Source organism: Rattus norvegicus, chromosome 13, assembly GCF_036323735.1.
Source record: "Rattus norvegicus strain BN/NHsdMcwi chromosome 13, GRCr8, whole genome shotgun sequence".
Classification (NCBI taxonomy): domain Eukaryota; kingdom Metazoa; phylum Chordata; class Mammalia; order Rodentia; family Muridae; genus Rattus; species Rattus norvegicus.
In genome coordinates, this window is record NC_086031.1 from 88,548,465 (window position 1) to 88,574,913 (window position 26,449).

General features: G+C 37.6%; 1 protein-coding gene across 1 annotated transcript; it reads right to left on the reverse strand.

Moving 5' to 3' along the window:
* Nucleotides 1-1,759: 1,759 nt before the first annotated feature.
* On the reverse strand, nt 1,760-19,428 carry Mnda (myeloid cell nuclear differentiation antigen). Its single transcript, NM_001012029.1, has 8 exons — nt 19,283-19,428; nt 17,998-18,072; nt 12,813-13,098; nt 11,388-11,542; nt 10,754-10,912; nt 6,852-7,286; nt 4,718-4,906; nt 1,760-2,058 (listed from the first exon to the last, which is right to left on the reverse strand). Exons 3-8 carry the CDS (start codon nt 13,075-13,077, stop codon nt 1,945-1,947), a joined length of 1,317 nt encoding a protein of 438 aa, NP_001012029.1. The 5' UTR covers nt 13,078-13,098; nt 17,998-18,072; nt 19,283-19,428; the 3' UTR covers nt 1,760-1,944.
* Between the last annotated feature and the right edge of the window lie 7,021 nt (nt 19,429-26,449).

The following is a 26,449-nucleotide window of genomic DNA, read 5'->3' on the forward strand; positions in this document are numbered from 1 at the left end:
ACAAGCATATAATGACAATATGTAAAAAGAAACAAGCAGAAAAACAGCCAAAAATACATATATACACAGAGATACACATATTCACTCACACTTAATTCCCAGAGAAACACAAAAACCAGAAACTAATGCACACACACACACACACACACACACACACACGAACTATAACATTTTATTTGAAAGCAGTCAACCGAAAAAGCGCTGACAAACATTATGAGGCAACGAACCACCAAAATTGCCATTGAATTCATTCTGTGTTGGCAATTTACTGCAAAGCTTGAGATCTGGCCTTAGAAGTGGCTTATATACCCATTGAGACCCTCGTAGAGAAAACTAACTTTTTCTTTATTTCCCATTTTTTTAAATTGGGTATTTCTTATTTACATTTCAAATGTTATTCCCTTTCCTGGTTTCCTGTCCATAAGACCCCTACCCGCTCCCCCTCCCCATCTATAAGGCCGTTCCCCTCCCAATCCATCCTCCTTTACCACCACCCACTTGACAATCCCCTACACTGGGGGTCTAACCTTGGCAGGACCAAGGGCTTCTCCTTCCATTGGTGCCCAGCAAGGACATCTGATGCTACCTATGCAGTTGGAGTCCAGGGTCAGTCCATATATAGTCTTTAGGTAGTGGCTTAGTCCCTGGAAGCTCTGGTTGGTTGGCATCGTTGTTCTTATGGGGTCTCGAGCCCCTTCAAGCTCTTCCAGTCCTTTCTCTAATTCTCCCAACAGGGGTCCCGTTCTCAGTTCAGTGGTTTGCTGCTAGCATTTGCCTCTGCATTTGACATGTTCTGGCTGTGTCTCTCTGGAGAGATCTATATTCTGCTCCTGTCAGAATGTACTTCTTTGTTTCATCCATCTTATCTAGTTTTGGTGGCTATATGTATGAGGTAGTCCAATAATAAAAGGATATACATGCTATGCACACAGTGATAAGTGCATATTAGCCCCAAAGCTCAGATTAACTAAGATGCAATTCACAGACCACATAAATCTGAAGAAGGAAGACAAAAGAGTGAATGTTTTGGTCCTTCTTGGAAGGGAGAACAAAATATTCATGGGAGGAAATACGGAGACAAAGTGTGGAGCAGAGACTAAAGAAAAGGCCATCCAGAGACTGCCACACCTGGGGACCCATCCTATCTACAGTCGCCAAATCCAGACATTATTGTAGATGCCAAGAAATGCTTGCTGACAGGAGCCTGTATAGCTTCCCTCTGAGAGGCTCTGCTGGGGCTTGGCAAATACAGAGGAGGATTCTTGCTGCAGACCATTGGACTGAGAAAGAGGTACTCAATGGAGGACATACAGAAAATACTAAAGGAGATGAAGGGGTTTGTAAACCCATAGGAAGAACAATAATATCAACCAACATGATACCCCAGAGCTCCCAGGGACTAAAGCACCAGCCAAAGAGTACACATGGAGGGACCCATGGCTCCAGTTGAATGTATAGCAGAGGATGGCCATGTTGGGCATAAGTGTGAGGAGAGTCCCTGGGTCCTGTGAAGGCTTGATGCCCCAGTGTAAGGAAATGTAAGGGCTGGTTGTCAAATGGAGTGGTAGGAGCTGTAGGGGAGTACCCTCATATAAGCAGGGGAAGGGGGCATGGGATAGCAGGTTTCCAGAGGGGAAACCAGGAAAGTGGATAACATTTGAAATGTAAATAAATAAAATATCCAATAAAAGATAAAGAAAACCAACCAACCAACCAAACAAACAAACAAACAAAACACAGAATGACACACAGCATGTTGTATTGATGTCCCTTTAAAAAGATGTTTATTACTTTTACAATAGAAAAATTAAATCAAGTGCTATTTTCATAGAAAAACAGAAGAATAAAAAACGTTGCAAATGGAAATACAAAATCAGAAGTCAGTTATGAAAACCATTAAATGCTTGAATGTACTACTAAAGCTATTATTTAGACATGATCGTTTTATTTCTCTTCTTTAAAAGCATTGAATTTGTCTTTAGGGTAGTGAGTTCCTTCTTCCTTTTTTGTGCTTGGATGGGCAGTGGCTGCTTCCTTTTTTTCCCGAGCTCTGGTGACCTTGCAAGAGACAGAGAGAGATTCAATAAATCCAGGCAATTGAGTTAAAGCACTGTTTCTATTTCTCCACTCACTCATCCTTGACTGTTCTCGTCAAGGGCCATCTTTGACCTTTTTGCCTTCTCAAAGGCTGCTCATCTTTTTTGCTTCATCTACTTCGTTGTGTTGCCTTATTTTGAGCCACCCTTTTCTGACCTATGTGGTTCCTGAAGAGATGGATCTTCTTGATCAACTTGAGTTTATTTGAGTAGTTTAACTATTATCCAGGTACGGTGAGGAGAATTATAAAAAAAATAAAAAGAATTGATAAATTTTGTTTTAAGCATTGTTGAGAATACAAAAAAAAAAACAAAAAAACAAAAAACAAAAAACAAAAACAAAAAACAAACCCATAAAAACCAAAACCAAGACCAAACCAAAACAACAACAAAACAGGGTTTGGGAGATGGCTTAGTGGTTATGAGCACTGACTGCTCTTCCAGAGGTCCTGAGTTCAGTTCCCAGCAACCACATGGTTGTCACAACCATCTATAATGGGATCTGATGTCCTCTTCCGGTGTGTCTGAAGACAGTAACAGTGTACTAGTAAATATAAAATAAAAAAATCTTTAAAGAAAAACAGAAAAACCCCAAACAACAAACAAGTAAACCAAAACAAAAAACAAGAGAAAAACCAAAGCCAAACTACATGAAGCCCTGGTTTTCTACTGCACTGAGTTTTTAGGTTGAGTGGGAACTCATGGATTTTTGCCTTGATTGATCTTCAAAATAGAACAACTAATGTATATCTCCTTGTGTCAAAATGCAGGAACATTTGTATCTGGACTGCTGTATCTGGGGTATACATTCTGTTAAAGCCACTTTTTATATTTCAACATAGTTATTTCACAAGAGTCCCTTGATAACTATGTCTGCCATGATCCATGCTGACACTGACTTCCTCTTTTAAATGTTCTACATCTGTATTTCATGTAGCTTTCAATTTATCTTGGCCTCTTCATTTGTTCATCTTAATTTGTAGTATACTTTACCTCTAGCTAATGCCCCACAGTCTTGTGATTTACAACGTCCGTCACCGATCTGTGTGTTCATCTTGTCTAAGGATCTGTATGCAATGCCAGGAAGCCGAGGTAGACCTCCATTCCACTACTCACTGTCAGTGACTATTCCTGAGCACGTGTCACTTCATCTATGAAATGGAAATAATTCCTATCTCTCTATTGCTGTTTAAAGTTCCAGATCACAGTAAATCTTTGGTGGGTGTTCTCTATTAGTGTAAATGTAAAAATCTATTGTACATTTTTTTAGATATAGTCCAAGTCCAAGATTCATCAAATATTTCTAAATTTAAAAATATACTTAAAATTATTTTCTGCTTCAGGTCTGTTTGTATAGATCCCTTGTCTGAATAAAGATTCATAGATATTTATGAAATTTTCTATAGGCAGATGAAAATCAACATCAGTCTGAGCATATATCTGCTCCCTTCTCCAACGTCGTGTTCTTCTTTCCCAGTACTAGTATCAGCATCATTTATCCAATCTCATCACGTTATCTCTGAATTGGATGTTCTTTGAACATATTTTTCTCTCTCACTACTGTAACCAGGTTTTTATAAAACCATAAGGGTCTTTTATTCTTAAAAAGTAGTCATCTCCATTGATCAAAGCCCCATTTATCTTTCCTCAGCTTATTTCGATTATGAAACAGCTTCTGTGTTATCTTCATAAAGTAACTGCCTGATTTTTTAAGTTATACCCTTTGCAGGTTTTAACGGTTCACATCTATGCTGATTTTCAAACTACCTAAGATTCCATAAGCAGCTTTCAAACTTCCTCAACATTTAATGTATGTGTACAATACGTTGCCTATAACAGCCCACACTTGTGTTTAACGAACATTGCTGCCTGAAAATGAAGTTTCTCTGCCACACACAATTTCAAGAGTGGTCCAAAAATTCTTCTCACTAATGCGTCAGAGTGTCTAAGCACTCAAACTCATAACTCCTTTCGACGCTTACCTATTCTACAATGAGCAACCCATTTCCTTATTTCTGTCAATGCTACATTTCTTCGACCCTTTAGCCAATCCTTTGGACTCATGTTCTCAGAGTCTTTGTCCTCCATATGTAGTGGAATTGACAGGGCCAATCCATACTTTCATAGATTTGCAAACCATTTATAATTTTTAGGTCTCTCCCTCCCCAACTCCCTCCCTCCTTGCCCCCCCTCATGTCTTCACAAATTTAAGGACATAGAACCTTACTCACTTCTCACGATGTGCTAGACACCGTGATAACTTATATTTCTTCTCTTAAAGTTGAGATTTAAAGTTTGACTTTTTCAGGATCAGCCAATTCCTCATTATTAAAGCTGGCAATACAAAGCGCATCTGAATAGTCAACATCCTTGCTCTTAATCACTTGGAAGTCTATTTCCATGCCATCCTAACTTCTTCATAGATCTTGTAAGTTAGCATATATGGAATGTTTTTGGGTTATTTCTTCAATAGTCATTTATAAAAATCTCCCCTTAGAAACGAGTATAAGGGTATCATCTGAATTTGTTACCCCAGATACATTTTGAAAACTTCATGTTCAGACTCTTAAAGTAGAAGTCAGTTTCCTCTTTGGCAAATCTATCCACTGTCTACTTCCTACCTTGATAAAACTGTGCTTTCCACACACTAATTTTTGTTGCCTGTCAATTGTTTTCAGGTGAAAGCAGAAGAGTTGGAAGTTATCTCCTTCGTTACAGTTGATGTTGTACCATTTTCCACTCCCCACCACTTCTATATTTCCTGTATCATCTTTTAGTTCATAGATTGTGTTCTTTGGGCACACTTTTTTCTGCAAAAGTAAAATTAACATTCAGTTTCTGAAAATTATCTCTTCCACAGTCATTATTATACATTCAAAAATTATTTACTAGGAACAAATCGTAGCAATATATAAAACCTGTCACAGAATAGACAAACAGGTGTATTCAGTGAAGTCTTCCCATAGAAGTCAACTATTGTCAACATTTAGAGTGTTCAGGTCCTAAGGACAGAGTACCATTAATGAGGACATAGCTGATACACCGTCAAGTCAGACAATGCTTATTCAAAGTTTCAAGGAGTTTTAAAGGCAAAGGAGAAGAAAAGATTTTTTCCCCCAGTTTCCAATTTTCCACCAGGTGCTATTTTCCTAGCAATGGCTTATCTTGGTTCAAAGTGACCCAAACCTCTTTGCAGTCTGAGAAATCTTTCTGCAGTCCAACTCTGAGATGTGGTGTCTAATTAAACTATAAACAAGGCAACTTTCTCTTCAGAGTAGGAACAAGAAGGCCATATCCTCAGGATTGCAGCTTACTCTCGAGAACAGCAGGATTCTCTGCTCAAGGAAGTACGCCTCCTCACTCCCAGTCTGCTGAGAGTGACAAAGCTCCTCGGTTTCCTCACAGTTTGCAAGCTGGAAGCAGTCTCTTCATGCCATTTCTCTACAACTATAATGATTTGTTTCTTGATTTGGAGATTTCTTCCTGGAAGTCCTAGGACAATAAATGTTCTTCCTTTTCTACTACTTCCTATTCCTCAACATCCTGGATTAAAGATCAGAACTTTGGGCAGCCATCTTCCTATCTTCTGCTCATAAAGTGATGAATGGGCACTTGTTCCTTATCTTCCTTCATTCAATATGTTATAGAAAATCTACAGAACAGGCTAAGATTTCAGTAATTCACTCACTTAGACACTCTTTCTACCTTTTTACAGTATCATGTCCAAGTAAGCCAATGTCCCCAATTTGTACTACACTGAACATTACTCAAGCTATTGTTCATAAACTTTCCAACTGTGCTCACTTGCATAGTCTGTAACAAGTATGCTATAAAACAATGGAATTTTTTTTAAAAAGGAGCTTTAAAAAAAGACAGACTAAAGGGCCATAAATCTGCCTAGTTTAGGACATTTGTTCAATTCACCAAGGTATCATTTTTATCTGAAGGCTAATATCCCGAATTTTACCACTGATGTGTCAAAGAGATATCTGTATATATCTAGTAAATATGGAGATCTAGTGAATCTAGAAAAGTAGATTGATTTGCCTCCAAAATGTCACTTCATATAATAGTTCTCAGTTGCTAAGCCAATCAGAAATATTTAGCTATTTGAACAATATACAATGGTGAACATTGTACTATATGTTAAACCATTTTATTGAATGGTTTTGAGTTTAAGAGGGTGCCATCTAATGTATTTATGACTCCAAAATTGTCACAATCAATATTAGCACTTATTCAGATAATTTTTAAAAGCAGTATCCAATTTGTAATGTATTGAACATTACTCAAGCTATTACTCATAAACTTTTCAATTATGTTTATATGTGTAGTCTGTACAGAGTTATGTTATAAAACAATGGACTTTTTTTTTAAGAGCTACTAAAGAGCCATAAAACTGCCAAGAGAAAAGTGATTAGGAGTTATAGCTTCAAATAGAGACTGTTAGCATGGCACCAACCTGTGCCCAGTCACATTCCTGCTCACTGTGACAGAGGGTTGCTATTTGTAAGTAGTAAATTGAAGTATCTTGGTAAATCATTCCCAGAGAGCTCTTTCACAGATATCTCAGGGAATCGAGTGTTAAAAAATCACCCAATCTTATTCCTCAATCTATTTGATGATTTCCCTTTTTCTCCCTTGCCAAGGTAGAGTCTTGTGTTGCAATACTGTCATTAAGCAGTAAATGGAAAATTGTATTTGATTCCAGATATTGGTGGAGAAAAGTTAAAAAACCAAGTTTACACACATTACCTTGATTAATGTAAACACTCCATAAAACAGATCCCTTGAAGTACCCTCTTTAATATCACGGATTTTAGGAGATTTTTTTGCCTCTTTGATACGTTTGTTGGGCACTGCAATCTTTTTGTCAGGAGCAGCCTCTGACACAAGGGAAGCTTCATTGATCTCTAGGATGTCTGTCCTCTTGAAGTAATTGGAAATGATGATAAAATTATTTTTTTTGAACTTCTCTTTCAAGTTGCTGTTGAAAACTTTCACATGGAAATACCGGTCTACAGTAACCACTGTAGCAAGAAACATGTTCTTCACTCCATGTTCTGCTGATTCATATTCAAATGGGTCTGTTGCTTTGAGCACCATCACTGTCAGGGGTTCTGTTTGGAGAACAGCGCCTCTGGGAATGTTCTGGTTTTGGGTCTGTATATTTTGGTTCTCCATTGAACACTTACAGGGATAAAAATATATAAGTTTATCAGCAAATACAAATTAATCTTTATATAAGACAAATCTCAATCTCAACATTATTCCTAACAATTCTATACTTTTGTAAAACCAAAGATAAGCTAAACAGGATTTTTTTTTTAAGTTGACCAAAAGACCACTGAATTGAAGCAATAGGCTCCACCCACTGATGCTTAAACACTCTCACTGAAAAGCATAGTTATTTTCTAACATGAAGAAAAATAGTGAAAATAAACACAGCATATGCTGTTGAGAACAATTTTATGAAGTACTTAAGTAAAATTATAATTAATTCAAATATAATCTTTACACTATGGACAAAGCAGCTAAAAGTGGAATATTAAATGTTGTTGAAAATAGAGAATAATTATCATATACCATAAAGGTGTCAAAGTCTTTATTTACTACTTGACTTACTTGGGGTTAGTTTGACGATATAAATCACAGTATATCTCCACAAGATATAACAATCTTCTATTATTAAATAATCAAAAATACTAGCTGGCTTCTTTTAAATACAGCCCCTTCTTTTAGATAGGCTCAACTAGAGTTACTTTGGTTAGAGCCATGTCCTTAACCAGGGATAGAGTTTTCCTCAAAAGCAATGATTTGCAAAACCAGAGAGAATTGATAAGATCTGATCTCTTTTCAGTTTAGTGATCTGAGCTCACTGGATTTCAAAGGAGTGTTTTAATGGAGAGAATATTACCTAACTATTAGACAGTATGCAAAGCAATGAAAAGCTATGACATTCATAGATTTTGAATATGGAGGTAGTGTTGCTGTCTCCACAGACCCAAGGAGATGTGAATAGTCTGATCTAGCATGCCATACACACCTATGAATGATTTGTGTTCAATTGGATCTAATTTTTTGATCAGTGCAACAAATTAGCATAACATTAAAAAATACCAAAAAGCAATGCAATTAGTGGTGTTGATTATATATAAGTAATTAAGTTGCAATGACTAGATTCAAATTAAAAGAAATCTATTGAATATGTATTAAATAAATTAGTAGGCTATCATGAAAACTATAAAATGAGCCTTAATGCACACATTTCAGTGATATTCATTGAAGGAGAAACTGACTTTTTGGTAGTGGATAATCAATCTAAAATGAATTATTCAATAAATACACACAAATACTGATGTCACTCTAGAATATTATATGCATTTTAATTTAGGGACTTGGAAGATATCCCTGATATTTTAAATTGAAAAAAAAAACAAGTAATAAACTAATAACTATTGTAACATATTATACTAGAAGCTTTTTGTACGCAATTTAAAAAATATATGAAGAAATACAGAGAAAAACTGATATATTATCTTAATGGCAAGTTCTGGGGTGAGTAAAAATTGTTTCTGTTTTTGCTTAGCTGACTAATTTTGTTTCTCCTGGTAAGGAAAAAAGAGATGAGGGAGGGAAGGAGGAGGGACAGAGAGAGGAAAAAGAGCTTAGAGATGCTGATGCTGTTGTGATTTTCCTTCTGTGACAAATCATTTATTTCCTTCAATGAGTACCCAGAAGAAATAAGAGGCATCAGTCATCTACTCCCCATATGTTATTAAGCTAACACTGAATCTGATGATAATTTGACAAGCCTAAATTGAAGGTAGCTTGACCTGGGAAGAATAACAATGCGATATTACATTGCAGCTCACTTCTTTAACTTACTGTTTCTGGTGAATGGTCTCTTTTCCTGGACTTGTACAAATTCTTTAACTTCTCTTACTATGCTCATTTTCTTCTCCAAAATTGGACTTTTCCCTATTATTTGTATTTATTCCTTTTTCCATACATCATATACTGATCATGATTCTCTCCCCCAAATTTCCCCCAGACTCTCGCTCAACTCCATTCAACTTCCTGTTTTTTCTCTTATTCCCCAAAATAAAATAAAAATAGACCCCCCCAAAGCCAAAAAAAACAGAAAAGTAAAGTCCCAAGCAAAACAAAATAAAAAGCCCACAAAATAACACACGGACTTCTCTTTGTCTTGGCCAACTACCCCTGGCTATGGGGCCTGCTCTAGACTGTGGTTGATATCATCTGTTGGAGAAAACAGATTTTTTTTTATTTGTTAGTATATATCAACTGAAAATAGTTTCTTTATTAGGCATGGCATTCTGCTTCGTCCTCTGCTTTCTTTCCACTTCCTCTTCTCAGTTCTGGGACCCTATCTGGCTTAAATCTTTGCTCTTTTATTGTGTACCACTATAGTCTCTGAGTTCATGTGTGCATTAGTCCTGCTTATCTGAGAGAAACTGTTTCCTCGAAGTCATCTTTCTCTTCCACATAGGTCCCTGAGTCTTGAGGAGACAAATTTGATAAAGAATGCCATTGAAGACCTAATACTCTAAAATTTCTCACTGTGTGCACATAGGCTAGTTGTGGGTCTCTGTGTTAATTCCTACTGATGGCAAGAAGCTTCTCTGATGAGAACCAAATGAGGCACTGCTCTATAAGTATGGCAACGTATCATTAAGATTCATGTTATTGCTATGTTCCTTTAGTAGAATAATAGTAGTAGGTTTTCTCCTAGTCACATGACCCATCTAGTCTCAGATTCCTGACCACATCAGTGGTGTCTGGTCTGGTTTCCATCTCATGGAGTGGGCGTTAAACCAATCAGATGTGGTTTGTTACTCCCATTTCAGCTGTATTATTTATTTATTTTATTTATTTGTTTTATGATCTCTACGTCTCACAAGAGCCTTAACTGGACTAGACAGCCCTTACCTATCTTTCATAGCTTCTATATTTCTGGCACTCAAAGGACTCTCAGGTTTGTGATTATCTGTAGGAGAAATGGGGAAACCTTAATCTTAAAAACATACAGCAAAGTGAAAACACAAACATTAGTTCTGTGCTGTAACTGGTAATAAAACAAGAGCATATTATCCAGATAAGCACTATCAATTTTTTACCCAGTGTGGACTTCTGGAGGGATATATTAAGGATAGAGCAAAATACCAACACTCGAATTCAGAGGATCGATGGGTTTAGACACTTACAGTCTTTTAAGATGCAATGGCTGTACAATGTGCCAACTGTTCTGAATATGTGAGTACGTAATATATGTTAAAGAAAAGTTAACAGGTTGGTCATATAAAAGAAAGATTTCTTAGTACAAGAGAGGAGAAATGGCATCCATTAAGACTGAAACTTGCACTCGCTCTTTCTACCTGGGATCAAAACAAAGAGACAAACTCCATTCAGTATTCTAACCCAAACAAAAGGAATGAGTCAGCGAATTCTTTATTTGTATTGCATATTTTTTTTGTGTCTGTTTCTGCCTTTGTATGATGATCTATATCATGTCCAGCTTCTGCGTATGTCCGATTAATTATATCTCAGGGATAAGTGGGTGACATGGTCAGAATTTCAAGAACTGTTCCTGATATTTATAGTGAAGAAATGAAAGGGGAGCAGAAAGTGAGTACCTTAGCCAAAGGAGAGTTACATGGAGCCAAAGACGAAGTCTGGGGTATTGGTGACAGACACTTGGCTGTGGCTTCTTCAGGACAGGGAGGCTGATCTGGTCTCTCTGATGCCTTGGTCTTTTTCACTTCAGTCTTTCCTTCGCTCATACTTTTTCTTTTCTGAAAGTACATCCATTGCCTTGCTAATGAGTCTTAGGATCAATCGAGCAGAGTATGTCTTCATTATTAGGTTGTAGATTTATTATGCCTGAATTTGTTGGGAACTTGAATGAGTAGCACCCACCCTCTGGCCATGTCATTAATAGTTATAAAAATGTGTGCATAAGTGGTTTTGTCAAATAAAGGGAGAAGAAAAGTTATATGCGCAATTTTCTATTATTATTTCTATTTCTGGACGCAATTGAACTTGAATTAGTAAATACGGAACAACCATGGCTCTAACCTGGTTTTCAAGTTCATGATGTCTCTAGTAGGAGTGAACACACATTAATGGCACATGATCAGTTATCCTGAGTTTCACTGAAAGCTTGAAGAGAAACTGATAAAGCAGTGAGTACATTAAAGACTGAGCAGGGAGAAGAGGAATCACTTCTGCCTCTCTGGACTGTCAGTCCATCACTGTTCCCAGGCTCACCTGAGCTGTAGAAGGCTCTCCCTGAGCTGTGGAGGTCTCTGCCTGAGCTGTGGAAGTCTCCCATCCTTCAGACACTATCATATGGCTTGCAGTTGATGAAGGTCTTGACGGACCTGGTTCTCGCCTATTTATTTCCCGTGGGGTTTCTCCTCTTACTAGGATGGGGAGATTTTTTTTTATTACAACAAATGCATGAACAAGAAAGTCTACATAAACCAAAACAGATGGTCTAGGGACCATCTAGTTTTCCTGCCATTTCCTGTCTGCTGCATTTATATCAATGCTTATTCCATACCTTATTATAGCTACACAGCACTAAAGGCACAACCTTCGATACCTTCTCGCACTAGTCAATGCTTTCTTTATGTGTCCATATAAAATGAGAAAACCCTTCCTTCTCTTGAAGCCCATGTATGTCAGCTAAGCTTTCCACATTTCCATTCTCTACCATTCTCTTAAAAATGAAGGGGTTTGCAACCCCAAAGGAAGGACAACAATATCAACCAACCAGACCATCCAGAGCATCAGGGACTAAACCACCAACCAAAGAGTACACATGGAGGGACCCATGGCTCTAGCTGCATACGTATAAGAGAATGGCCTTGTTGGGCATCAATGAAAGGAAGGCCCTTGGTCCTGTGAATGCTTGCTGCCCCAATATAGAGGGGAATGTCAAAGTAGGTAGGCCGGAAGTTATGGGTGAGTGGGGGAGCACCCTCATGGAGGCAGTGGGATGGAGGATGCCATAGGGGTTTCCAGAGGGGAAACCGGGAAGGGGAAAAACATTCAAAATGTAAATAAAGAAATATCCAATAAAAAATAACAAAAATCCAAAATTTTATCACATTGATTTGTTGGTCACATTTTGTGCATACTACACTCAGATAATACATACAAGTAAAAGAAAATCTGACATAAACTTGTGAAATGAGATACTGCAATTGTGGATTTTAGCTTTCTAAAAATTTTTTACTCAACTCAGCAATTATATGAAAAGCAGTGTTGACTCGTGTCTTCTTAAGGCTATATTTAATCACAGTATAGCCTTCTCTTGGATAATAGAGAGGATAATTATATTAGTATTCTTAAGGAATAGGTGAGAAAATTTGTTAATATATATTTAAACATAAGTCATAATTTCGTAATTCAGATTTATTCAATTTGAACATCTATGTTATATCTGAAACCCCAATCTTTGATCAACTTCTATTTTTCTCTTTAAAATATATACCACATATACTCCTTAAATTACAAACATCCACTGGAAGAAGAATGTCCTCAGGAGCCAATCCAAAGGACCAATATGACCCTGGTCTTTGAGGTGTCAACTGGAGATAGGACAGCTATGTGTGGACCTCAAGGTTATGAAGGGAGTAGAGATAGTAAGACACTGGCAGGGACAGGGAGTTTTTTGTTCAGTATTACCTTGTATTCTCTCTCTTTTAAGAATTTCAGCACGTTTTCTAAGAGCTGGTAAGTCTTCACAAAATTTGATGAATTTGCCCAATCCAGCATCATCTGGGAATTCATCTTCCATCATGTCAGCAATCTGGACCTTGGTGTATTGCTCCTGCATGTGTCTCTCCAGTTTTAAATCACTGGCCAGCAATGACTTAAATAAGCTAAAATGATGACTACTGAGAGGTTCAAGTCCTTTCAACAGAACGATTCTCTTATATTCATTTGACATCTTTCAAGTTGTTGGGTGAGCCTGGAGGAAAAAGGTGGTATATATTATTGTACATGTATTCAGAAATTTCCAAAGGAAGACATGTCTAAGGGAATGGGTGGGCTATGTGGAAATACTGCACATAGGTATCTTCACAGAAAGAGAGCAGCATAATAGCTGTTTAGGTCCCAAGGAATATTGGGAAAGAATTGCATTATTAGGAAAACCTTTACAACAATCGTTATTAATAATGATAGCTGAGTTGGGACAAGGGTAGTTGTAGTGAATAGTTGTCTGGAGATGTGCTTCTGTGTCAGAACTTAGGAGTATTGACTTGTGGCTTCTCTTCTCTTCCTTTTAGGTGCCTGAACCTTTCCCTTGTTGTCTGTATGTCAGATGCTGACTCCTTGTACCTACTATGTCTATATTGGTTACTTTTCTTGACACTATGACAAGAATACCTTCCAGAAGTAGCATATAGAAAGAATGTTTATTTTGCCTTACAGTCTTACAGTGAGTAAATCTTGGTGCCTGGGACCCAGTTTTTGTTAGCATAGCCTGTTAAGTTTCTACAGATACGGTTGAATAAGAGTCTTTAAGATAGAACCCAGGTGGCCATAATCCTCTAGCCCTGGCCTATCTTCCTACATCTGCCATGTAGGCTCTATGCCTCAAAGGCTTCACAACCTCCACAAATAGCATTAACAGCTGTTTCCCAAGTGTTGAAATGCTTGAGCCATGTAGAGAATTTTATATTCAATCCACACTAATGACTAATGTGATAAATGAGAAAATGGACTGCAGTTTCCCACATTCTGTATGGGAACCTCTGGCCACAGCACAGCATCCCTTTTCCCACTACTGTCTTCCATAACATTTGTAAGTAATCTTATCTTTTTCCTGGGGTAGGTCAGTATATTTTCAGTTCTCATTGCCCCATTTTCCTGTTGCTTTACAGAACTTCTTCTGACTCCCTCCTGCAGAATCAAAATGTTTATTGAGTGGGAGCATTTCAACACTTGTTCGATCTTTTTCCTTCAGTGCTCAGTATCTTTAAACCGGTAACTTTGTAGAGCCACACAATTGTGGCAGGTCTGGGTTATATTAGTGAGGCCCAGAAGCAGAGGAATCTTTACAGAATGGAGGAGAATATTTCTGAAAGTTACTTTCCTATTGGCATTGCAAATGTTACGAACGATTGGCATTGTAAATATCAGTGACAAATGAATTGACATTGTAAACACATGAAACTCAAAAACATATCAAAGGAAGAAAGGAAAGAAGGAAAGAAAAAGAAAAAAGATGACTACTCAAAACTGCTTAAGACTGCACAAACAATGCAAAGCAAATGGGGGACGGGCTAAAGAACTAAACAATCAAATGTGAAACATCCTTAGCAATACAGTCTTAGTATGCAGTTACGTTGGGTCACCAAGGGCGATGGCAATAGCCTGTGTTCTTTTGGAGACTTGTGGGGCCTCATTGGTCCATATCTTGTAGGGAAGCAATCCCATTTTGTACTGTGATACTCATTTAATAATCCTTGATTTCTAGGAGTGACATTGTCCACCCACACAATGTAAATCTGTTCAAACTTCTTTTTATGGTGTATTTTTAAAATTATCTTACTAACTTGTGGGTTTTGGTTAGCCTATCTATTGCCTACTCCTTTTCCATGTTTCTATTTTTATTTAAGCCTTCTTTCATTTCACAAGTACCCAGTTATACCTCTAATTCTTAGTTGGACTGTGAAATAGTATATCTCCATATAGCTTTTCATATATCCTTCCATACTAAAATCGAGTCATTCATAATTCTAGCACAGATTCAGGCCGAGGTCTGTTGTCCCCACCCCTTACAGACAAGCTATTAGCAGAGGGAAGGAAAATCACACTTTCTGAAAGGTGGGTCCAAGGTAGAAATCCCAAGCTCTGGAGGATGATCCCACCTCTATTCACACATTATCAGCAGCAATTGGATGGAGTGGGTTATCTTACACATACATAGACAAAAGAAGATTTGAGGTTGGATTGGGGATGTGTTAGGGGAAAATATAGGGGATTTGGAGTAAGTTACAAAATGATTTGATTTTTCACTGTAAACCTGTATTAAGTGCTTAGGAATAAAGAAAAACTTTAAAATTACTAAACATACACGTTTGAAAAAATGTTTCGGTTTTTCTAATCATCAGAGAAAGTTAAATGAAAATTATATGAAAAGTTAATTAAAAGCTATAATGTTATAGATTCTTCTAATGTTTATTATTACACAGTGAAGAAATAAATTCTGAAAAGGATTCAGAGAGATAGGAAATATGGCACATTGTTTGAAGAAATATAGTTTAGTTTACCCACCATAGAAATTAATATAGAAATTATTCAAATACAAAAAGCATAACCAGAGTATTCCACTTTTTCTAGTAACTGGTTATATAACCAAAGGAGATGAAAGAGATATACACAGAAGACAATTATGCTGGTATATTTATTGCATTATTATTCACAATAGCTGCAATACAGAATAAAGCTAAATATCTTTTAGTGGATGAGTTAAAGAAAATAATAACCCAGGTAGCATGATACATGCATGAAAACCCAGTACTGGAGAAGTAGAGAGAGAAGGATCAGGAGTGCATGTCAATTCTCAATTGTGAGACTTTATCCCTGCCCCCCAATGTTTAAAACACACACACAGACACACACACACACACACACACACACACACACACACAGAGAGAGAAAGAGGGAGAGAGAGAGAGAGAGAGAGAGAGAGAGAGAGAGAGAGAAACAATAAACAAAAAACACATGCATGGTAAGTATACATTAAAAGGTCAGGGAGAAGTGTCTGCTGTACAAGCCTTATGGCCTGAGATTATATCCCTGGAAATTTTATAAAGAAACAACTCCCCAAAGTTGTCCTGTGATTTCCAAATGCATACTGTGACTTGTATACAACTGCTCACCACCCCTAAACACATATCAAGTATTCGTTAACCATTTAAAGTAATGAATTTCTGTCATTCGAAGTTTGAATGCATTTGAATAAAACTGGGAATAAATGTGTTCAGTAAAACATGGCAGATGCAGAAAGACAAATACCTCATGTTTCAGTTATTTACAAAAATATACTTCGTAGAAGAGTGGAATGGAATAGTGGTTAGTAGAAAAGGGGACGAGGCAGAGGCAGGAGAAACATGAAGAAGTTCAATAAAGGACATCAAAACACAGCGTAAGTCTCATCCCTGGTTCTTATTTAGCATAATAGGCCAACTGTTTGACATAACAGTGAATAATATAGTTCGATACATTTAGAAAATAAAATTTGAAATCCTAACAGATACAACTATTGGTTGTTGAAGACATGGAAATGTTATTTACTTAAACTAGACTACTACAGATTATGTGTGCATGTGCATTTTATAATGTTTCATATACAGGCCTGTAAGCTAGAGAAATTAATAAATCATTTAAAATAAAAATGTAAAAATATACAGCACATAGGAGGCAGGTATTGCTAGAAATCTCTAAGTTTGAGGCCATCCTGGTCTACATAGTTCTCTCTCTCTCAAAAAAAAAATTAAAAAAAACAAATAGATACAATTGAAACAAAAACACAAATGAGATTTAGGAAAAAAACCCAATACCTTTGTGTTGTTGATAAAATGTATTTGATGTTTTTTTAAAAAATTAGAAAAATTTGATGCTGAAAGTGTAATTTAAAGACACAAAGATTCTCCACTAATATATTTAAGAACCACCCAAGAAATTATCATAAAATCTGGAGGCTCGCTACTTAATAATGAAAGATTTTAACCCAAGAAAAGTGAAACCATGTTAATTATATAATAACCCAGATTTTAGTTTTATAACTACATTACTCCCATGACATTAAATAGTACTATGTAGTAAAATACCAAATAATCATAGACATTTAAGAGGGGCATGGTAGTAGATATCTATTATTCAAGGCCTCGAGGCAGAGGCAGAGGCAGAGGCAGAGGCAGAGGCAGAGGCAGAGGCAGAGGCAGAGGCAGAGGCAGAGGCAGAGGCAGAGGCAGAGGCAGAGGCAGAGAGGGCAGAGGCAGAGGCAGAGGCAGAGGCAGAGGCATTATAAGTTTGAGGCTGGCTTCAGCTATGCGCTAAGTTCCAGGCAAACCCGTGTTGGATAATGAAACTGTTTTTCAAACAATAATAATATCAAGCAATAACATAAATTTAAACAAGTATTACATTGAGTAGTCATGACTATGGTTTAAAATTTATGAATATCTCAACTACTGAAAAATAAGGCAAAACATGGTGAAATTTAGGAAAATTGTAGAAAAAATAGTATCAGTGAACAAGTATAACTTTGCCCCATTAGAGGTCATCTCCAGCATGGGATGAAGAATAGAGTATGACAAATATTGTGTCTAACATCTGATATAGAAGGGAGATAGGAGACCTAAACATAAAAATGTCAAGACACTATTTAAACCACTGTATTCACAAAACTGGACATTTCCTCTAAAAGCTAATGGTACTTTTCATGTTTTGTATCAGTCTCAGTTTTGTATATCCACAAAACTGGATAGTATATTCATGTTTAAGTGTGGTTTTCATTTACCATTGTTTAATTATCATTTTTTTATGTTTCTGTCTCGTCTTTAACTGTCATTCACTGCAATCGCCTTGCTCCCTTGTGTTCTATAGTGAAGGTAACTGAAGACAAGTTTTAAATTCTAACTCATGAAAAGTCATAGGAATGGAGATGGCATCTTTACTCTGTCATCTGTCATCTTCCTAGTAAAGCATCTGAAACCAGCTACAGCAGGTTCAATGCGGTGACTGCAGCTGGCACCAGCCCTGGTGCCCCCATCCTCCAACATTGATTTTTTTTCTATAGTCCTTTATATTTCACAGAGAGATCTGATTGTATATTTAAGAAACAGACAGGACTCACCTCCCTTGAAATCTCTGCAGCGATGTTCGGATCCCAAGACCTTCAGTGACCCAAGCAGTGGCTTGTTTGGTTTGACTAGTTAGGCAGATAAGTCAGTAAGGGGGAAACTGAACAGCCGGATTTAAGGAAAGATATTAGTGGCTATAACACTCTCAAGAGTTGTTTCATTTCTTGAGAAGCCCTGTGTGTTTCTCACTGTGCTGTCTCTTTGGGGTGAGGAGTGTTGAAACAGCCAGGCCTCCTCCCAGTTTGATTTATAGCTTTCAATATCTCAGGATTGTGAAACCTCTTCACTTCCCTTAAACACTGTGATCACTATAAAAAAAATCAGTTTAGTCAGGCTCACATTCTTTTCTGATGAATCTCACTAAATGAGAAAGTCCCAACCTTATGACTTTTGTAGCAAACAATTGTACAGTGGCCACTAAGCACAAAACTCCCATACGTGGTGCACCCTTATCAAGGCGATAACACCAGCTGACCAAGGTTCTTCTCCGCTACTTAGATAGGAGTCATGGAGAGCCGAGATGGGGTTTTTATTATAGTTAAGTACTCAAGACCTAGAAAACTGTCTAGTACAGTCAGCGTTTACAAGGGCTAAATCCTTCAGAAGCCAGAGATTCCTGGTCCTGAGGTTTTGCATTGGAGGCTTATGTTTCTGGGATTTAAACATCAACTGCCTATCCAGTATTTGGAATTTTCAAAATCAACTTCTGGTTGCAGAAGATGAAAGACAGTAGCAAACAAGCAGTGCCTTTGTGATTCTGTGACCTTGAAAGTGGCTGGTATCACAGATCCTTGGCTAAGGTGCTAAAATTCTTGGCTCTTAAGGATTGGCAACTTTTTTGAATGCACCTGGTTGTCTCCAGCTCTTCATAGCCCTGGCTGTCTTTATCACTGACACCCCTATATCAGCCCCAGATGCTCTCTGGATTTATCCAGCTGCTCTTTCGTCATAATGACCACTGTCATAACTACTGCCACTTCTACCACTCTATTCTCTTCTTTTTTTTTTCTTTTTTCTTTTTTTTCGGGACTGAGGATCGAACCCAGGACCTTGCGCTTCCTAGGCAAGCGCTCTACCATTTTGCCAAATCCTCAACCCCACCTCTATTCTCTTCTGATCATTGTCTTCTTACCTTTTTCTATTAAATAGTTTTTATTTACATTTCAAATGTTATACCCTTTCCCAGTTTCCTGTCCATAAACCCTCCTTCACATTCTCCCCTCCATCTTCTTCTATGAGGGTGTTCTCCCGCCCAACAACCCACCCTTTCCCTCCTACCCGCCTTTATACTCGGGGGTCGAGCCTTGGCAGGACCAAATGCTTCTCCTCCCATTGGTGCCCAACAAGGCCATCTTCTGTTATATATGCCGCTGGAGCCATGGGTCTATCCATGTGTACTCTTTGGATGGTGGTTTAGTCCCTGGGAGCTCGGGTTGGTAGGTATTGCTGTTCTTATGGGGTTGCAAACCCCTACAGCTCTTTCAATCCTTTCTCTACCTCCTCCAATGGGGAACTAGTCCTCAGTTCAGTAGTTGGTTGCCAGCATTCCCCTCTGTGTTTGTCATTCTTTGGCAGAACTCTCAGAAGACAGCGCTATCAGGCTCTTGTCAGCATACACTTCTTGGAATCAGCTGTATGTGTATGGACTGGATCCCTGGGTTGAGCAGTTTCTGGATGGCCTTTCCTTCAGTCTCTGCTCCAGACTTTGTCTCCGTATTTCCTCCTATTAATATTTTTGTTCCCCATTCTAAGAAGGACTGAAGCATCTGCAATTTGGTGCTCCTTCTTTTTGAGTTTTATGTGGTCTGTGAATTGTATCATTGGGTAATCAAAGCTTTTGGCTTAATATCCTCTTATCAGTGAGTGCATAACATATGTCTTGTATTGTGATTGGGCAACCTCACACAGGAAGATATTTTCTAGTTCTGTCTATTTGGCTATGAATTTCACAAAGTCATTATTTTTGATAGCTGAGTAGTATTCCCCTGTGTAAATGTATCACATTTTCTGTATCCATTGCTCTGTTGAGGGACATCTGGGTTAATTCAAGCTTCTGGCTATTATAAATAAGGCTGCTATGAACATAGTGGAACATGTATCCTTGTTATATGTTGTAACATCTTTTGGGTATATGCCCAGGAGTGGTATAGCTGGCCCTCAGGTAGTACTATGCCCAATTTTCTAAGGAACCTCCAAACTGATTTCCAGCTTGCAATCCCACCAACAATGGGGGAGTGGTCCACTTTCTCCACATCCTCGCCAACATCTGCTGTCACCTGTGTTTTTGATCTTAGCCATTCTGACTAGTGTGAGGTGGAATCTCAGGGTTGTTTTGATTTGCATTTCCCTAGGACTACAGATGTTGAACATTTCTTTAGGCGCTTCTCAGACATTTGATATTCCTCAGCTGAGAATTCTTTGTTTAGCTCTTTAGCCCATTATTTAATAGGGTTATTTGATTCTCTGGAGTCTAACTTCTTGAACTCTTTGTATATATTGCATATTAGCCCTCTATTGGATGTAGAATTGGTAAAGATCTTTTCCTAATCTGGTGGTTGCCATTTTGTCCTAATGACAGTATCCTTTGCCTTACAGAAGCTTTGCAATTTTATGAAGTACCATTTGTCAGTTCTTTATCTTAGTGCATAAACCATTGGTGTTCTCTTCAGGAAATTTTCCCCAGTGCCCATGTATTTGAGGCTCTTCCCTACTTTTTCTTCCATTTGTTTGTGTATCCGGTTTTATGTGGAGGTCCTTGATCCACTTGGACTTGAGCTTTGTATAGGGCGATAAGAATGGATCGATTTGCGTTTTTTCTACCTGCTGACCTCCAGTTGAATCAGCACCATTTTCGAAAATGCTATCTTTTTTCTACTGGATGATTTTAACTTCTTTGTCAAAGATCATGTGACCATGGTGTATGGGTTTATTTCTGGGTCTTCTGTTCTATTCCATTGATCTACCTGCCTGTCTCTGTACCAGTACCATACAGTTTTTAATCACCATTACTCTATAATAAAGCTTGAGGTCAGGAACGTTGATTTCCCCCAGAAGTTCTTTTATTGTTGAGGACAGTTTTCGCTATCCTGCGTTTTTTGTTATTTCAAATGAATTTGTAAATTTCTCTTTCTAACTCTCTGAAGAATTGGATTGGTATTTTGATGGGGATTGCATTGAATCTGTAGATCACTTTTGGAAAAATGGCCATTTTTACAATATTAATCCTGCCAATCCATGAGCATGGGAGATCTTTCCATCTTCTGAGATCTTCTTCAATTTCTTTCTTCAGAGACTTTAAGTTCTTGTCATACAGATTTTTCACTTGCTTTGTTAGAGTCACCCCATGGTCATTTATATTATTTGTGGCCATTATGAAGGGTGTCGTTTCCCTAATTTCTTTCTCAACCTGTTTATCCTTTAGTAGGGGAAGTCTATTGATTTGTTTGGGAGGGGGAAGGATTAGGGAACTGATGGACAGAAAACCAGGAAAGGGAATAACATTTGATATGTAAATAAGAAATACCCAATTTAAAAAATGGAAAAAATAAATAAGTAAATTCAAAAAAAATTATATTCAGCCACTTCTCTGGAGTTGTTTATCAGGTTTTGTAGTTCTCTGGTGGAACTTTTGGGGTCACTTAAGTATACTATCACATAATATGCAAATAGTGATATTTAGACTTCTTCCTTTACTATTTGTATTCCTTTGACTTCCTTTTGTTGTCTAAATGCTCTGGCTAGGACTTTGAGTTCTATATTGAATAGGTAGGAAGAGAGGTCAATCTTGTCTAGTTCTGATTTTAATGGGATTGCTTCAAGTTTCTTTCCATTTAGTTTGATGTTGGCTACTGGTTTACTGTATATGGCTCTGTTTCTATGTTTAGGTATGGGCCTTGGATTCTTGTTCTTTCCAAGACTTTTACCTTGAAGCGGTGTTGAATTTTGTCAAATGCTTTCTCAGAATCCAATGAATTGATGATGCGGTTTGTTTACATAGTGGATCACATTGATGTATTTCCTTATATTGAACCATTCCTGCATCCCTGCTTGATCATGATGGATGATCGCTTTGATGTGTTCTTGGATTTGGTTTGCGAGAATTTTATTGAGTATTTTTGTGTTGATATTCATAAGGGAAATTGGTCTGAAGATCTCTTTCTTTGTTGGGTCTTTGTATGGTTTAGGTTTAAGCATAATTGTGGTTCATAAAAAGAATTGCGTAGTGTTCCTTCTCTTTTTACTTTGTGGAGTAGTTTGGACAGTATTGGTATTAGGTTTTCTATGAAGGTCTGATAGAATTTTGAACTTTACCCATCTGGTTTGGGGCTTTTTTTTTTTTTTGGTTGTGAGACTTTTAATAACTGCTTCTATTTCTTTAGGAGTTATGGGACTGTTTAGATTGTGTATCTGATCCTGATTTAACTTTGGTATCTGGTATGTGTGTAGAAAATTCTACATTTTCTCCAGATTTTCCAGTTTTGTTGATTATATGCTTTTGTAGTAGGGTCTGACGATCTTGTAAATTCCCTCAGTTTCTGTTGTTATGTCTCCCTTTTCATTTCTGATTTGTTAGTTTGAATACTCTTTCTGTGCCCAACTGTCCAATTGTTAGTCTGGCTAAGGGTTTATCTATCTTGTTGATTTTCTATAAGAACTGGCTCCTGGGTTTGTTGATTCTTTGTATAGTCCTTTTTGTTTCTACTTGGTTGATTTCAACTCTGAGTTTAATTATTTCCTGCTGTCTTGCAGTTTCCAGGTCGGCGCTCTCTGGGAGGGAAAAGCCAAAGGGAAGAAAAGGCTCCTTGAGAAAAACCCTTAATATAGCCTAATGTAATATTATGACTTAAACCAGGATAAGGTTTCCCACTTACTCCACAGTGAGCTGATTTCCACGTATGCAGACAAGAAAATTTGAGGCAATCTTGGTACATCTTCAAACAACTGAAAGACTGTCTTTATATCAGTCAAGGCATAGCACTTCAAATCCAATGAGAAACTGTACTTTATCCAATCACAGAGTTTACCCATGCAAACGAATCCTTGTGTTTTCTGATAGACTCAAGCCTTTTTCTGGGGCATGAAGAGAGATGCTTTCTTTAGATCTAGTTCCAAGTAATTGTCATCATAGAAAGGCAAACATTTAGATGGAGGCCAAAACAATTATCAAGCATTACATGGACCTGGACAAAGCAGAAGGACAGGTAAAGGATAGGTCATATGCAGGGAAATGTGTTCCATATGATACTGTAATGTTACACATGTGTCCCGAACTAGAAAAGGTACAACATGAAGAGAAAAATCTAGTGCAAATTATGGATTTGGCTGATAAAGACACATCAATATGTTCATATAGCAAATGTCTCACTGTTTGGGAGATGCTGGTAGTGAGGGAGGCAGTACATGTGTTGGAGTAGAGTATATATGGAAACTATAATTTAGACAGTATTCATTCATTTTAAATTTTCTTTCTCTCATCTATCACCTATCATCTATTTATCTATCATCTCTCTCTCTCTCTCTCTCTCTCTCTCTCTCTCCCTGTGTGTGTGTGTGTGTGTGTGTGTGTGTGTGTGTGTATAGGTATATGCATGCTCTGTGATCACATGGAGGTCAGTGGACAACTCTCCTGATACTTTACTGAATCAGCATAATTAACAGAGTTAATCGGGTCTGTGAGTAAGTGATTTTATTCACTTTGTCATCTCTCTGGCCCTTGCACCATTTTCTATAAACTCCAAATGTCCACAAACAGTAAAGCCAAATAAACAAAAATTAGCAGTATAGAATTTAAAGGTAACTATTTTGTTTGCAGTAAAACATAAAGTAGCTTTTTTATGATATTGAAATTTTGTGATTGCCCATGTGTTAAGTATTTCAGTACTGTGGGAAATACCACAGTAGAGAAGATGGAATCTTAATTGTAATTGAACTTATTTTCCATGCCAAGTTTTAAAGATTTCCCAGGCTGTGATCCTTCCATACAACTCATCAACACTGTTTTGCATTTGCTGAACTGTCACAGACAAGATTTTCTTCCAGGAAGAACAGGGCATTAGGTCATCCTAGTCTCTTAACCCTGGCCAAACTGCAGTACATATCGCTGAAGAGATTCAGATCTCCAAAGAGAGACAATCATGTCATGAGTCATGAGTATCTCCAAATTCTCCGAGATTTGACCTCTGTCATAGTTTAATGAATTCTACAAACCACCATGTATATACATAAATGGAGACTTCAAAGATTTTAGACATTTACTGAACTCATCTCTAACCCAATACTTCTAAGAGTTAGATATCATTCTTGTGTTTGAAATTAGGTTTCTTTATGCTGCTAGGAGTAATAGAAGTCAGCAAAGGTAGGTTTGATTCCTGTCGTGGCTTACTGCATGTTCATTTAAGTTATTTTACGAAGCCTTCCCATTGGTTTTACACTTATCTAATACTTTCACTTTACGAATTAGGCCAAAATAAATTGTGTAAAATGTTTTAAAATTGATCAAGTGTAGGGTTAGAATTAAAGCCTAAAAGTTTTGACAGAGCATTCTATGATATTATTAACTTGTGTATTTTACTTTTTAGTAGCACCTCAGAATCACAATAAACATCTAAGTGTACAGCCAAGTAGGGATGTAAAGACAGGTGATTATTGAAACTTTTGTTGAAGTAAAAATGACGAGCTTTCTTTTCATAAATATGGGAACTTTTAACATATTCTAAAAGAGCAGGAAAGAAGCCAAAAATTTCAGTTGCTTGAGTCACATGTTACACCTCTCTCTCCACCCCACCCCTCCATGTATGCATGTGTGTAATCAAGAGTCAACCTACAGGACTTGATTTGACTCTTTTGTTGCTGGCACCTTGATATTAGGATGGGATTATTATCATACTTATTTTATATTCCATCTTCTTTATCATAGTTTAGAAGAAGAGTTCAAAATACCACAAAGGTCATGGAGTCCCATCACTTTCATCTATTAAAGGTTGAGTCCAGGGGTGGTTTGTGGCTCACTTTATACTAGAGATAGCTAATGGCAAATTCTGGATGCAAACTCTGGCCTGGCTGTCAGTCTAAGCCACATTATTACCTCCAATGGGTATGAAAAACAAATAAATGATTTAGGGAACATCCCCGACACAGCCAAGGAAAGGGACTCCTACAAAGATAACCTAAAATAGCTTCTTTGACATTTTGGTCTCTGTTCCCGTGATCCTAATTAGGACTAATTGGAGGAAGCAAAAGGAAGTGTCCCCAAAGCTTTCTACTGTGTAACTCCTTCACTGGTGGTCTCTGAAGAGAAAATGCTGATAATTACTGAAGTTGAAGGCCTGTGTCATTAATTGGGCATAGGCTTCCTCCTGGGAACTATTCCCTTGCTCTGACTTCTGACTTCCTCAGTTTAATTAAGCAACTCATTTGTTTTCTCATTAGCAAACTTGTTAGTGTTGCACACTGTTCCCCTGAGTTGCTCTGAAGAAAAGTTTTGTGAGAGGATTTCTGAAGCTGCTTAAGGTTCATCCCTTCCACTTCCCTGCGAGAGATGTGCTCCAACAGGATGTGTTATATCAGTAGCCAACAGTGGGGGTTAAAGTTCCTTGTCTTGAAAACTGGATATGGAAACAAATGGCTGGGCTGGCTAAAGATAGGGATGATCAAGGCAACTGCTTAAGATCTACTGAAAAAGGAGAATAGTGAATTGGCTAATATCAAGTGTGAATGGTTGCTTTAAACACTCAGCTCAAATATTTTCATGATCCTTACATGTATTACCGAGCTTTTGAGCAGAGAGGCACATGCATTCTGGTATCCTCTTTCCATGTCTAGGACCTCTATAGTCCCTGAGCATCATTGTTGCTACTTATGTTTTGCTCACCAACACTTATTTTAGTGGCACTTCAGTGAAACAAGACAGGTCCTGATACACATACATCACTCTTCATTCTTCAAAGACACACCAGAGGCTCCAGTTACTTACCTATACTAGACACTGACTAACCTAGCAGAATTTTTAAACTAAGGTTAGAAGAAATGATATTTGTAATGATCGTCCAATTTTTAATCCCACTTAGACCAGTCACTATGAATTTAACCAGAATCTATGTATTTATAACCATCAACTTTGCAGTTGGAGAGAAATACTCATTTTTATGGGATAGGAACAATTGTACTCACCAGGACACAGAGCCTTAGAAAGACCCCATAATTATTATAAGATTAGAGAGGAATGATGCCTCTTGTGGTAATGGGCTGGTTATGAGAGTGGGAGAAGGATATCCTGGATAGAATATAGAAAGACAGGAGTGAGATCCACAGTGAAGAGCATAGATAAGTGTGGTCTTTAAAAACACTGGATTCAGAAGATGCAGAGCCCATCAACTTCTACATCCTCTGACCATTACCACTGAGGATTCAGTCAGTGCCATTGTCTAGACCTGAGGCCACATACCT

Coding starts and splice junctions, on each gene's coding strand:
- Mnda (NM_001012029.1), bottom strand. CDS start 13,077: ATGTCAAATGAATATAAGAGAATCGTTCTGTTGAAAGGACTTGAACCT. Junction 10,913..11,387: donor GAGAGCCTTCTACAGCTCAG/GTGAGCCTGGGA, acceptor ATGTACTTTCAG/AAAAGAAAAAGTATGAGCGA. Junction 2,059..4,717: donor GAAAGCACAGTTTTATCAAG/GTAGGAAGTAGA, acceptor GTCTCTTGCAAG/GTCACCAGAGCTCGGGAAAA.